This window comes from Ambystoma mexicanum, chromosome 1q (assembly GCF_040938575.1).
Source record: "Ambystoma mexicanum isolate Mex_15411 chromosome 1q, UKY_AmexF1_1, whole genome shotgun sequence".
In the NCBI taxonomy this organism is placed as follows: Eukaryota; Metazoa; Chordata; class Amphibia; order Caudata; family Ambystomatidae; genus Ambystoma; species Ambystoma mexicanum.
In genome coordinates, this window is record NC_090922.1 from 193,263,274 (window position 1) to 193,278,751 (window position 15,478).

Below are 15,478 nucleotides of genomic sequence, written 5' to 3' on the forward strand. Positions count from 1 at the left end.
CATCCTCCTTCTATAAAAAAGAAATTATCCGCACAAAAAAGGAAGCCTACAACACAAGAATAAGTAATGCCAGCTCCAGTACCAAAGAGCTATACACTATCCTGAAGGAGCTAGAAAACCCCAATCCACCTATAGACTCGTCTGTGAAGGACCAATCTTGGTGCACAAATATCCAAGATGCCCTGGCAAACAAAATTACTGGCCTACAAACTAAAATCGAAAACAAAAGACTTCAACTCTCTAATAGCAGCCCCACCTTTAGCCCCATCATGCCCAGCCCACCTACCACCCCTAACACCAACCAGGGATTCACCTTCAAAAACGTAACCACACTAGAAGTGCAAAAAATCATAACTTCCCTCAAACCATCAAACTGTAAAGGGGACAGTTGCCCTGCACAGATCATAAAAGATGCTGCTAGAGACCTCGCCCCCTTCATTTCCAAGCTCATAAACGCATCCTTCTCCACTAATTCGGTACCCAACAATCTGAAACAATCATGGGTCCTCCCGCTACTAAAAAAACAGACTCTGAATCCTTCCATCCCCACAAATTACAGGCCCATTACAACTGTTCCCTTCTTGCTAAAAATACTAGATAGAGTTGCTTACCTGCAAATTCAGCATTACCTAGAGTCTAACCAATTACTCGGATTGCGTCAGTCTGGCTTCCGGCCTCAGCATGGAACAGAAACTGCCCTTGTCGACCTTAAAAGTCAGATTGACGAAATCAAAGATAAGGGCAAGGCTGCCATCCTACTCCTATTAGATCTCTCAGCGGCCTTCGACCTGGTTGACCATAAAATACTCTGTAACCACCTCTCCTCTGCCGCCCACTTCTCCCCCCTGCTGGCTCGTGGATACAGTCCTTCCTAGCCAACAGAACTATGAGGGTCTTCTCTCTGGAGGCAGCAGCAGACCCTATCCCCATATCTTGTGGTGTCCCACAAGGATCATGTGTCTCAGCCACCCTTTACAATATCTTTACAAAGCCCCTCTTCGATAAACTGGACCGCCTGGGTGTCATCTACACAAATTATGAGGATGACACCCAGATACTCCTCACTATCTCGGGCAACTACGATACTGATGTAGCTAGGATCAATGAAATCTTCTCCGTCATTCAGGCATGGATGGCCACACATGGCCTCTGCCTCAATGACAAGAAGACCGAACTGCTCATTGTTGGCTCACCGAATAACCTACAAAAATTAAGACCTAACTACTCTAACATCATAATCGATGGCAACACCATCCCGGTCGCCAAAAATGTGAAAGCACTTGGCTTCTTTCTTGATGCCAACGTTAACTTCACCAAACAAATCAATGCTACCGCCTCAGCCACGGCATATACCGGAAAACTCATTAGAGCCTGTAGACCATTTCTCTCCCCTAACAGTTGCCTCATACTATCCAAAGCCCTTATACAATCGAAACTAGACTATTGCAATAGTCTCTACCTAGGTGCCAATCAAGCGTCAATTAACAAGCTCCAAGTCCTTCAAAACAATGCCCTTCAGGCACCGCTAAATATCCCCAGACGTGAGCACATCTCGGCCACCAGAACTACATGAAGATGGCTCACCATCCAACATAAAATCGACCTAAAAACACTTTGCCTGACGTATAAAGCTCTCAACAATCTTGCACCCCCATACCTGACCAACAAACTCACCATGAAACCGTCCGTTAGAACCACGAGATCCTCCAACACCTTATGCCTTACAGTGCCTAGATTTAACTCCAAAAGAGCCGGAGGCTCGAGCTTTATTGTCCTCGCCCCCAACTCTGGAACTCCTTGCCACTGAGCATAAAAGCATCCAACTCCTTCCAGTCATTCAGGAAACTGGTCATTGGGTGGCTTCTGACAAATAGCCAACTTTGAAGTCAGACCTAGATATATAATGTATTGACTGTTTATTACTATTGCGTGTTTTCACCCTCACTGCCTGTATATAACTGCTATTTAAATTGTTCTAGCTTCACTGTTTATTCCCTGTACCGTGCCTTGTAACCTTGTACTAAGCGCCCCTATACTCCTGGGTCCGGAGCGCTATAGAAATAAATAAACAAACAAACAAACAAACAAGCACATGTCCATAAAGACGTTGGACTGACCTTAAATGAAAATTATCAGGTCCGATTGCCAGCACTTCTATGCCAGTGGCAAAATTGATGATGTCATCCCCCTGAAAAAAAGGGGAGTAAGGGGCAAGGGCATAATTTCTGGATGAGCGAGTAAAAAGAGCCATACAGGGGTAACCCGCTGTAAATAAATTGGGGGAATACCGCCTACAGCATTTTTACATCCGGTATTCTGAGGCCAGCAGAATGCCACATATCACAAATTGTACCTCAAGCAGCTTATTGCAAAGTTCCAATCTTCTTCAAATTCTGCAATGCATTTATACACTTTAGAAAAATGATATCCAGTAGGCTGGTATCAGGCGGAAGGACTCAATCAGCACTAAGGCTTGTCCATGCTGCAAAGCACTAGACTTCTAAGCCTGCAAGACTTATCGTTGGCCTCAAGCGCAGGGATTGTATCTCTCCAGCCCTGAAATCTCTCCACTGGCTCCCGGTGGCTGCAAGGATCAAATTCAAGACCCTCTGCATCATTCACAAGGCTTTGTGGGGCCAGGGCCTGCGCTACTTCCAACTCTCTCTTCCAAAATACCTTCCTTCTCAAACCCTTCCCTCTGCTAGCTCCAACTCCATGAGGGTCAGACGCTTCTCCGGGCAGAGAGTGAGGGTAGAACTGTCTCCTCTGCACGTGCCTCCATCTGGAATGGCCTGCCTGCCCCTCTCAAACTTGAGCCGGACCACCTGAAGTTCTGAAAGCTGTTCAAGACCTTCCTTTTCTCCTCTGATTTCTCTCTCTCCCCTGCTGACGGCCCTGCCTTCTGTGCTGACTGGTTGCCTGGCTACTCCCAGAGTCTCAATGGGTACCAGGCTCCTCCATGGTCAGCCTGCCCTGCACTGACTCTGGGCCTACCGTGCACTTAGGTGCTTTATCTGTAACCTCTACAGCCCCCTACCTCCTGCACTTGCCGAGACCCTCACTGCCCTGGCTGCAATCACTCAGAGAATTGCTTTCCTGATTGTGCTTCCCCATCCCTAGTCCTGGCACCTCCTCCCTCTCCCTTCCCCCTGCACTATTGAGCTGTCGCACTTGCACAATCTGAATGACACAAGGTCTAGTAAGATCGTATGTCTTGTCGTCCCTCTGTCTTTCCATCACTTGTCTTTTCGCGCCTAGAAACACTTGTGTGCAGGCACGTTATAAATGACATATATCATATCATATCATCCTGAGACAGGCCTCTAACAGGCGGTTTGACACCAGGGAACGTTTCGGAAGAGATCATATACAGGAAGCATTCCTGGGATCATGCGCCCTGGAAACCCTCCAGCAAACTGCACTGGCTTACGAACAAAATGAGCAAATGGCTTTCATATTATGATGAAGTACTTTTGCTTTATCAAGCTCTACCTTGCTATGCTAAAGCAACCCCATTGCATCAGCTTAATGCTCCACCTATGTGCCCTTTTCATACATGTTCCATGAGTTATTATCTGGCCTCTCATTTGCACTGCTATTCCTCGCATCCTAAACAACCATTTGATCTGTCCGATATACTGACTCACTGTTTTTTTTAATTAAAAGTTAATCGATTGCTCCATTAACATTAAAACACACATGATAAAATCAGTCCCATTTGTAACTCAATTCATTTCTACCAACAACATTAGTAAATAGAAATAGCTTAAACACAAGGAGTTAAAACAATGATGGAAGCTATCACCCATGAAGAACAATCTTTCCTATCTATATTTCATCATTAAACAACACCCAACCTATATTGACACTATAGATACTAATTGTGATGTATGCATTGTTTTGTTTAGAGCCTCATCTATGAACTTTATCAGATCAAACAGAAACTGGGGCTCAGAACAATTTAGCACTGAGGTCAATGCTTTCTTGCAGGATCTAATGTTATGTTCCAAAAAGTGCAGTTTAGGTCACAGAATCCTCTCTGACATATACAAATGGACAGGTGAAGAGGAAGTGTGCCAAATCCTCGTGGAGCCCCATGTCACACAGGCATGGTGGTGGAACATAGGACCAGTTTGCTCTTTTAGAGAGTGGAAGCAGATTTTGTCGAGCCATAATCAACTGCGACCCCTGGCACCTCCTGTGCGACCCCTGGCTCTGCCTCTGTGACCCCTGTGGTCTGCAGAGGCAGAGAGAAACTGAAAGGAAAGAGGGATCTCAAACGAGAGCCCTCTTTACATTCATTTATTTTTTAAGTCAATCTGACTTCAAAAAGAAATTATTTCCATTACAGAAAAATTCTTTTGAAGTTAGACTGACTTCAAAAAGAACCCTGTCCCAAGCTGGCCCCCAACAGGGCATGGGAGGTTCTGTGTGCCCTGCTCTGCATATGACAGGAACCAGAGCTGGTTACTTGCATGCGTGGAGCATGGGAGAGAGGCCTGCCCGCAGAGTTCTTTGGAGCAGCAATGGATTTGTAAAAAGGTAATAAAGTGTTTTTTTTTTGTAAATGTGTGTTCGTGTGTGCGATCTGGCAAGACAGAGGGAGTGTGTGTGTGTATGTGTGTATGTATATGTATATTATGTAATGTGTGTGAGTGATTGCATGATGTATGGGTGGCTGGGAGTGTAAGTGAATGGTGGATGGGTGCAGTGTAAATGAGCATGTGAATGATGTGCTTGTGTTCAATACCTAGATTACTTACCTGTAATCTTCAATACTCCTAGTCCTACTCTTCCTCATCCCAGTACTTTCCTATGAAGCACCTTGCCTCATACATAAATACTGGGATGAGGAAGAGAGACGGGAGATAATGCTGGGCCTAGGGGCTGAGTTTGGGGTTGGGGAGGAGAGTTGGAGGGACAGCGGATATGTCAGGAGCGTGGAGCAGGTGGGAGGTGAGGTATCACGTAATAGGCATCCTTCATAATGCAGGCATGATATGTGTTATTAGTGTCTAGACTCGCATTTTGGCACAGCGAGTCTAGTCATTTCTTAATGTGGCATGTTAAATTTTAAATATTAAAGGTATTTGTACCGCACACCGTCACCAACGGAGTTGGTCCCCAGGCGCTCTGGTGGATCTGCAAATGAGAAGGTGGGGTGGGTTAGTAGTTGAAGCGGGAGTAGGATAGTGAGAGGAGTGGTGTTCTGTTGGCAGCTTCAACTCGGTATACACCTGGTGCTGAGCTTCGGTGCGAGTATTGGATCAATGTCAGTCCTCGTGTGCTGTTGGTGTTGCTTATGTGTTGTTGCCGTGTTGTGAAGTGCGTGCGGGTTGTTGTGCAAGAGATGGTTGTGTGAGATTTTTTGAGTGAGATAAGTCTGCAGAAATGCTGAGTTTTTTTGATAGTCGGTTGTATGAAGGTTAACAGAAGTTCAGAAATCTGTCTGGTCATTAGTTACTGTGGAATTCTTTTTACAGGGCATCTCTAATAAAGTAAGCAAGGTAAGTGTTACTAACTGTCTAGACTGATATTTGGGTGCAGCCAGTCTAGCCATTTCTTACTGTGTTGTGACATAATTTTCTGGGCATCTATAACAAAGTAAGCATCATAATTGTTATTACGTGTCTAGACCAGCATGTTGCTGCAGCTAGATTAGCAATTTCTTACTGTGGCTTGACATTTTGTGCTGGGCATCTCTGATAAAGCAATCCTGATAAGTGTAATTACCTGGCTATACTGGCATTTGGGTGCATCCAGTCTTTACTGTGGCATTGTATGTTTTCCTGGGCCGCTATGATAAAGTAAGCATGGTAAGGGTTATTATGTGGTTAGATTGGCATTTTGGTGCTGCTAGTCTAGATATGTTTTACTGGGGGATGGCACATTTTACTGTGCATCATCAAGGCTACAGCAACCATGATAAGTGTTATTACATGTATGGCCTACATTGTGCAGCCAGTTTTGACATGATTTCTAATGATGGCATTACATTGTTAATAGAAAAGTGGTAAGATAACTCAGCGGGTTGAGTGCTCACTGTTGCAATCTGTGTGTGGTGTGCAGTTCGCAGGTACAAGTCCTGGCAAAAGCCAAGACAGCCTTTTATTCTTCCAAGGTTGATAAATGAGTAACAACTTTGGATGGGATGATAACTGTATGTAAATATGAGCTATGTACAGTTCTTTGGCGAAAGCGCTATATAAATAACAAATCATTATGATTAACACATTAATTCTCCTGTGCACTGAAAGTGACTTGCATCTATAGCATTTTTGGATACTGTATTATTGCAGCAACTGGCAATGTGGGCAGGGACGTCATTTAGGGGTCACCAGAGGTCGCAACTGCAACCTCTGATGTCTCCCTTGCGACCTCTGTGGTCTCCGCTGAGACCTCTAAAAATAAAAAGAAGAAACCCCCCCCCCTTTTTTTTTTGTAATGCAAGCTTCTGGGTTGTGTCCATTACCATGTGGCTCTTTACTTCTGGAATGGCTGGCTTTCTTGATCAGGCCCCTTAAAAAAAGAAGGAAAATATGAATAGGAGGCCACAAGTCTAACACTTTCAGCACTGACCCTAAATAAGGAAGAATAGGAATATCAAATGATGTGTCTTTCTGGAATTCTATACAATAATTGCTAGACTCATTAAAGGTTTATTTCAGGCTCACTTTAGGGTGTGAGTCACTGATTTAGTCTTTTCTTAAATGCCTCAACTCAGCCTTTCATCCTTCTGAGGTCGATAAATGAGTACCAACACAGGTTGGGTGATATTATCTGTATATTTTTTCTATATAAAGTGCTTAAGCGTAAGTGTTATATAATAACACATCATTATCATTTGGTCATGGACGACTGCTTACATTCACAGTAATTTGGTAATATGGGCCTATACACACTGATATTAACGGTGCATATGGCGATCCATTCTTGTATGAAATTTACATCACATTATAGTGATATCGTAACCATATTTTTCGTAGGTTACAATGGTATGTGATGCCACTTCCTGTTTTGTCAATGGATGAAAGGTCGTATTCCATCGCTTCCCACAATATCACTTCAGCGAGGGGTCAAATGACATCACTTCTTGTGATGTCATCGGGGGTCAAGGGTCGTGTGATGTCACATCCGCTACGCCTGGCATTTTGGTTAAATGACGTCCCTGAATGTAGGGGCTCTACTTTTCATATAATGACAATAGCCGACATTCAGCTACATTTGGCATACTGTGGAAGTAACTGGCCATTCAATGATGAAGTGTCATATGTACGGCAGTGCTTCGGCCGATTTATTTTTGTGTGTTTATAGTTTATGAAAAACTTTAACACATTTTTTATCATATACTTCACAACTCTTAGTTCATTACAAATGCCAATGCATTATTTCAGGCACAGCATTCTAAAACAAACATTACAGACATTATGCTTTCCTTTCAAACCCTCAAGATTTTCCAGCTTTGAGACACATTACTCCCTTCCCCACTTCTTTATGGTGGACATATCGAGGAAAATATTACCCCCATATGTTTTGTGTATCACTATTAAAATAGTCACTAAAGCAATGGTCATTGATAGAGAGCATCCATACAAGAGCCAAGCCCATTTGACTTCACTGTTTAAATCATCTAATCTCATTATGAACCTTCCCAACAACATTTTCATCGGCCCTAGTGAATCAGCCAAAGTTTCAGCATTTCTGCCCCCCCCCCCCGCTTTTTACAGAGATGACAATTTCTTTCTTGCTAAGGGGTCCCTCTTATGGACTCCAACTTTGTAGGGAGTGTAAGGGTGCAGAAGGAGGAGCTGACACGCAGGTGGCAGGATTGACTTTATTTAGTAAAATAAAGGGGAAACCTGTCTCTCTCTAACTCTAAGAGGGGATTCCCTGCCTCAGCTAACAAACTAAGGATACTGTCAGAATGTCCAAGTACATTATAAGAGTCCACCATCGTGCCTACTCTATTCCTCAGACTTGTATCTAAGAATAAAGAGGAAAGGGGTTTTCTTAGTCCAAGGGAATGTCTCCCTTGCTCTGGACAATGCTCTGTAGTTCCAACTGTAGGGGGCTGATTCATGGAATTATGTGCGCCGAAAAACGGGCTTTGTGCGCCATTCTGCTCACAAATCCCCATTTGTGAACAGGGATTTGTGGGCAGAATGGGGCACAAAGCCCGTTTTTGGCGCACATAATTCCATGAATCAGCCCCTAGGTGTGAACTTCACCTGTAAGAATGGCTCCCGTCTCCAGGTTTCAGTTTCCTTCAGGGATGCAAAACAAAGTTGCAGCTCATGGTGTTGTAAAGTTCTCATTTTAAATCAAAAAGGCAAAGTTCCAACTCAAACATAATTTCCTATTGCCCATAGTTAATTCTTCTATTGCAGAATGCCTCCCTTCTCCAGGTGTCTTGGCCTCGTTGCTTCTGCAGTGCCAATGGAATGACTCCCTTCCCTGGATCTTCCTTGGCCTTGCTCCACGAGACACATGGTCAAGGAGTATGGCTTCCTTCCCCTGACCTCTCCTATCTTTCTGGTACACAACACCAATGAGTATGGCTTCCTTCTCCTGGACTATTTTAAACACACCACACGAAGGCTGCAGGATCAACTCTCTTCTCTGGCCTTTCTCCAGCTTTTCAATGCAGTACGTACTGCTAGTGGGATCACCTCTCTTCCCCTGGCTCGTCTACAGCTTTTTAATGCAGTTCATTGGGCTAGGGGGAATGACTGCCTTCCCCTGGCCTTGCTCATATGTTTGCACAGTTCACCAATACCAGTGGGAATGCCTCTCTTAACCTGGCTTCTCTCTATGGTTTACACAATTCTGTAGGTGAGGTTCTCAGACCCGAATACTTCTCTTCTCCATCTTAGGCAGACCTGGTATTGTGATGAAGGAGAGGGTTAGTGATCTTCTTCTCCCTTGGTGGTGGGTCCCAGACCCTTCTTGATTCCTCACAGGTTGCCGATGATATACCTGGTTCACTATCCTGCCAGTTATTATCTTGGCTTAATTTACTTAAGGCAGTCTCTGTATTTCTAAAAAGGTCACAGGCCCTGGTTCCTAGGCTTCCCGTGCCATTCTGGCTTCCCCCATCAACCCTGGTACCTCTGGGTTTGTTGCTGGGTCCTGTATACCTGCATACAGTGATCCTGCTGCTCCAATCGGTCTCCTGCGTTCTCTCTCTCTAGCGAGTTCCTCACTGGCTGTGCCGGCTACGCAGCAATGAAGGATGAATGGCTGGAGACTCTCTCGATGTCCACACAGTTCAGTGGCTTAGTTCCACCTGGTTTCCGTTTCTCCAACTCTCTTGGTTGTCTGCCGATTGCAGACCGAAAAGAGGGGTCCCTTTGACGAATTTCGATCCCCTTCTGTGCTCCCCTTTATGCGGGTGCTGTGGCGGCTCAGCAGCGTGTCCTGCTCTACTGGCTGCACGTCCTCTACATGGCATGTGGACAGCCTGCTTCTGGTGTGCTCTGCTCTGTCTTTCCACCACAGACCGACTGGGGACATCCCTGGCGCCCAGGCAGCGTCCTAAGAAGATTCTTCAGTTCTTCTTCCTTCTGACTGATTTTGAATCACTCGGTTCCTCCACGGAGGGCTCAACTCCTTCTTCTGGAGTCCTTCTAATTCTACTGTGGTTTCTCCAATGAGCATTCTCGAACCACTAGAAGGCTCATTGTTCTTGTCAGAAGAGATCTTCATGGCTCTGCACCTCCTCTTCTTTCCAGTACCTATCTCAGTAAGTTCTATTAGGTTCTTCCTCGTCCCTGTGTTTTGCCCCTTTTGAACCCGACAGAGATACATGGGACAACATGTTAGGGGTACATTAGGGAAGGTGTTTTGGGGTGTAAATACTGTGTTCTCCCAGATAATTGTAGCTAGTCCCATAGGGGGATCCATCCCCATGAGATCCAGCCGCCGAGTACCACCCCAAGGGGGACTATGGGGCAAAAGCCTCACCTCCCTGGCCTCATGGGAAGGCCCCCCCCTTAGGGGAAAGGAGACAAAATCCAAAGATTCGTCACTGGAGCAAGTTAAGACGAAAGCATGTATAAATGTAACAATATTTCCGACCTGGGAATCTCAACACGGAGGACAACATTTCCTTATACCTCCTCAGGTGTGTGGTTAGCTCCTTTTGTAGTTCATAGAATGACATTCTTTGTATATCTTTCCCCATTTTACAATTTGAATTTTGTTGTACATCTGTACTGGGCTTTCCATTAATGTAAGCTTGTCTGACTCCATTTCAGCAAGAATCGGGCCAGAACACTCCCCAAAATTGCTCAATGCTTTCTCATAAGTATTGTTTAAAGATATATTCAAATCTTGTACTGTTAGGTCTAACCCTATTATATTATGAGCCCATCCATGGCATAATGAAGGCAGCACCCTTGTTAAAATGTGGGTGTATCTAAAATATTATTTTCTGCTTCAGTACATACTTGGTATTTTAAAACTTTTACGTTTATGTACATTTTTTAGTGCTACAAGCCACATTCTGTAATGTGACCGGGTTTAAAGAGAACTGATGCCACCCATGTCAAAGGTCAAGTGAAATCACTCCTTGTTATGCCATCAGATCTGTGATTTCACTTACACTACCCTTGGCATTTTGGTGAATCGACGTCTCTGCCTCCTCCCTGTGGGCGAGTTGATACCTCTTTTCTGGGCCTACCACCTGAGTGCCCGAACAGTGTGCTAAGAATTGAACAAGGGCTCCAGAGTACTGCTTCTCTAGCACAGTCCATACACCTGAAGTACTTTTCTAAGCTAAAATTGGGGTTTTCAGATAATCCAAACGACTCAATTATTTTCCTGGTGATGGATGCCTCTGGGGGTGGGGACAAATATGTTTGGCACAGGGAAGGAAGTACACTTTGGGGCAAGTTTGTAGTGGAAAATAAGGCAGACAATCATGGAGCCAATTTGGCACAATCGGCTATTACATTTTGGTCCAGAGAGGGGGCGTTGGTTGAGGACGCTGATAGAGTCAAATCTTTACCTTCAATTGCAATTTATGTCGAGGCAAAAAGGAATCTTTAATCCCTGTGGCCTGTTAGAGGTATCAACTCACCCCCTGATTATGGCTTGACTAAATCTGCTTCCTCTCTCTAAAAAAGGTTCCACTAAAATGCCTGTGTGACACCGGGCTCGACGGGCAACTGGCACACTTCCTCTTGACTTATTCATTTTATAAACCAGAGAGTATTGTGTGGCTGAAACCGTAATGTTTGGAACATAACGGTAAATCCAGCAAGGAAGTTTCAGTTTGATCTGATAAAGTTCATAGATAAGGCCCTAAACAAAAGAATGCATACATCACAAATAGTGTCTATAGGACAATGTCTCTAATTTCTGAAAGGGTGGATGTTGTCTAATGATGAAATATATGTAGGAATGCTTCATGGGTTATAGCTTTCATCATTGTTTTAACTCCTTGATGTTAAGCTATTTCTGCTTACTAATGTAGCTAGAAATGAATTGAGTTATAAATTGGACTGCTTTTATCATGTTTGTTTTAATGTTAATGGAGTAATCCGAATACACTTTTAAGAAGCAGTCTCACTGTTTGCATTCCTCCAACTCAACAAGGTAGCACAGTAACAAAGGCTCCCCACCTGGGGTCACTGGGATTCGAACTCCCAACTAGTCCATGCAAAGTCTTTGCTAGTGCTGTTTTGCAGTGATCCTCTTCCATATGCTTTACTTGCAGGATAGAAGGCAGGGGTCAGAAACATGTTTCAACTCCATCTTTTGGGTTGGATTCGACTGTGGGGAAATTCCTCAGATTTCAGGGGGTATTTCACCCCATTATCATGAGCTATGTACTTCATAAGGAGTTTAAATATATACCTGATGCATGAGGCAAATGCCTTTAACGCTCATTATGGGCATGGTTGGTAGAAGGATGCTGCTCTGGAAATACTGCCGGTTTTTATCATAACTATATACCCACCGTGAGCCCCTCAGGGGAACCCCCCTATGCCAAGGGGGACCTAAATAACCTCATACTAGCGTAAGCATGTTTGGCTCCTGCCACGGGACGCTACTCTCCAGCCTAGTAAAAACATGCACATTCGATTCACTGTTCTTGGGAAAGAGTTTGATTGTATCCGTAAATACTATCATGTGTGGAAATGAACATGTGTACGCTATGGATGTCCACTGAGAACGTCATTCTGTTCTTTTTTTCCTAGTTAGCAAATGAATTTGGAAGTCCGGCGTCATCCCCATCCAGGTAAGATGGTTACAGAAGTCCTCAGTGTTGGCTCTTAGAACCTGTCTGCTGGTTAAGGAGGGCGTCTGTAAATTGTAGGCACATGGCCGGATTCCCAAAGCTTTGCTCAGGAGCCAATGAGGTGATGTACATGAGCATTTCACATTTCCACTCGTTAACTTATACCTCATTCACAAAGCCTTACACTGGTTCCAATCCCAAGGTGCCGGGAATATCTTTGAGTTGCTCCATCTCCTGACTCCTCTCAGCAAGCATCAATATGCCTGACCGCATGGTTTGCTTTCTACCGGAGTCTGGCCAGCCCTGCTAAGCCTTATTTGGCCAAACGCACAAATGCATCCTAACCTTACTCCATGACCTCCAACACTCTGCACTAAGGTCCTCCAAGAGTGTTCCCACTAACAGCGCTTTGTAAAAGGTGCTATATAAATGACAAATGCAATACAATACAAATGCGGGGTCGCATAGGTTTGCACAAGGGCAGCTTAGAGATGCTCGGGGTATGTCAGGATTTAATCAATTTTCCGGCTATGTGAATCAGCTATAAGGGAGCAGGTGCAAGCCTGAGATGTGCACAAGCCTCTCGTGATTTGCTCCAGTGCAGACCTTTGTGAATCAGCTCCATCATAGTGTGTGAAGCAGTACTTGGATTTCGATAGGGGAACGGGACAGTTACTGTAACTCGGAGAACAGTCTGCATAGACAGAGCCATTGTGTCACTGTCAACACACTCAGACTCATAGTACTGTTTTAAGCCTTCTCTTGAATGCAGCAGGAATACTGCACAACAGTGAAACACAGCACTCCTGTCCTCAAAGAGCAGCGGGCCTTCACAGGGCACTATTGCCATGTTTACATTACTGCACCCATGAGCAAAAGCAACATAAAAAGCTTGTGTGTCACATTGAACCCTCCTAGCCCCACAAGATAGCAAGACATCAACAAAGCTGTAAGCGGCACGCTGACCGCATCAACCCTCACAGTGCACCAGGCATATACACAAACCCGCTGTTTTCAGCACTGCTAGATTCAGAAGGCAGCAGGCATGTACAGAGCACAAGAGCAATATTAAAGAACTCTCCCTCCTTAGAGAATGGGTTGCCCCCCTGAATACCATTGCCACATTCAACACTTCTATCCAAAGGGTAGAATTGATGCATACAGCACTAGTCTAGTGCCATGTCCAACACTCCTAGCTCTACAAGGCAGCGACAATGCACATTGTATTTCAGTATATTGAACAAGAGAAATATCCTTTCGAACAGAAATTACATTTGTAGGAACCGATAGAAGAAGTCCCTTGTTAGAGTGCCTTTACACAGGGGGGAGGATGCCTGGATGAGAGTAGACTAGCTGATATAAGAGTAGGATAAGACATAGGCCAGAGACATATATAAATAGGTTAAACAATGAAGATGCCTCCGGCTTAAACCACAGGGAGCCTTGATTCTATTAAAGACACAGATGCAAGCATTATGCTTCAACTTCTTTATTTTTTGCCACCCTTCAGCAGCTTTTCAAACTTCTTATATTTCATTTTTTTTAAAAAACAAACTATATTCAAATACAACTGAGAACACACTTCAAGAGATCAAACTACAAAGCCCCTTAAGTACACTCTCTTGTAATTTTCCTTCCTTTCAGTGTCCACCAATCTGGGCTCTTTCCTCTGCCCATGTTACATCCTGCCCAGGTCCTTTCCTCTTCTTTTGATGATCCTGTAACTTGGTATGATGATGAATTGGTACTATCCTATTCTTAACTATTTGTAGAAACTGAGACAACCATCCATAAGAAGAACTCGAACCAACTGTCAGTATCGACAACTTTTGTGCCATTCTCTGCCACTATCCGGAGACTCCTGAAAAATGTGCGATGTTCCACACCACTACTCCTCACCCATTCTTGTGCTCCTCACCTGCATAACATGAAATGAAAATTAGGGTGGGATATAGGCAGTCCATCGCCTACATATGTGGCACATTTAATTAACTATGGCTGCTACTGCCACTGCATATCCTGGGAGTGATAATGCTCACCTTTGTGTCTTTAATCGAATCAAGACCCCCTGTGCTGTAAGACTGGGTAATCTTCATTCTGTGTCACTACCAGAGGATGAGCATTATGCTTGTTGAAAGTTCCCATCACTGTAGTCGCCACTGTTGAAATCTGCTTAAAGTTAAATGTCTTAAAGGTAGAATCGTTCGACCAGTCAGCCAACTTCAAATGTCTTCCAGTGTAACTCCTTCAGCAAATGCCTGGACACCATGGCCCCGCTCACTGAATGTGCTCCAAACACTGACAGATCAATACTCACTAGCGCCATCCCCTCTCTCACCCATCTTGCTATGGCCACTGCCACTACTGCTTTAGATGGCTTCCTACGTGCAATCAACAGCTGTGTTACTCCCTGTGGTCTGACATTCATCGTCACTCTCTCATATTCGTTAATGCATTTCTCTACACACAATTTAGCGTCTTCTGGAAAATAAGGGTATGACATGACTGATGAGTTATCTTTAGTACACTTTGCAATGTTAAATGCCACTCCTTCTCGGTAAAACACCTTCCTAGCCAACTGTAATGATTTCACATCTGATACTCTCCTACAAGACAGGTTACAAAGCAACATTGCCAGCTTTCCTGTCAGCTGCTGTACTGAAAGACTCTTGTTCGCCAGCCACTTCATGGAAAGGTCTAGTACCCTATTAATGTCCCATAAAAATGCATACTTTTTATCTGGGAACTGGGAGATTTGCAAAGTTTAACTCCTTGGAGAAGACGCACCACCGCTGGGTAGTCATCCACCGGCGACCCGTCTACCCGTCATGTCCTGACTACAGGGGCAGAAACGGGATGAAAACCATGTTGCTTACACAAGGCCTCCCAACGCGGCCATGCATTGGTATAGTGCCTGAGTGTCGAGGGAGTCCATAACTCATTGATGAATTTTGCAGCATGTCCCGAAATTCCTGGCATGCTCTATCTCTGCCCGGCAGGCCATCAGCGCCAGGTTCCCTGTTTCACATCGAGGGTGGACGTGCCCCGCTGAGTTTGTCAGTAGATCCTGATGATACAGAATCATCAGTGGAAAATTCGAGGAATTCGAGGAAAGTTCCATCAGAACTGGGAACCACACTTGCGATTTCCTGGCAGGCACAACTTTCACTACTTCCGCTTGCTCCCAGCGGATCTTCGCTAATACTCATACTATCATTATGAATGGTGGGAAAG

General features: G+C 44.5%; 1 protein-coding gene across 3 annotated transcripts in view; it reads left to right on the forward strand.

The window, feature by feature from the left end:
• Positions 1 to 15,478, forward strand: part of LOC138526452 (BAR/IMD domain-containing adapter protein 2-like) — a 451,265-nt gene that overhangs the window by 418,184 nt on the left and 17,603 nt on the right. For 2 of the 3 annotated variants that reach the window (XM_069637240.1, XM_069637221.1), the window contains exon 13: positions 12,204 to 12,244. In XM_069637240.1, the coding sequence (XP_069493341.1) occupies positions 12,204 to 12,207 (4 nt within the window). In that variant the 3' untranslated portion in view covers positions 12,208 to 12,244. The remainder of the gene's footprint in view (positions 1 to 12,203; positions 12,245 to 15,478) is intronic. The other variant, XM_069637231.1, reaches the window with a different exon arrangement.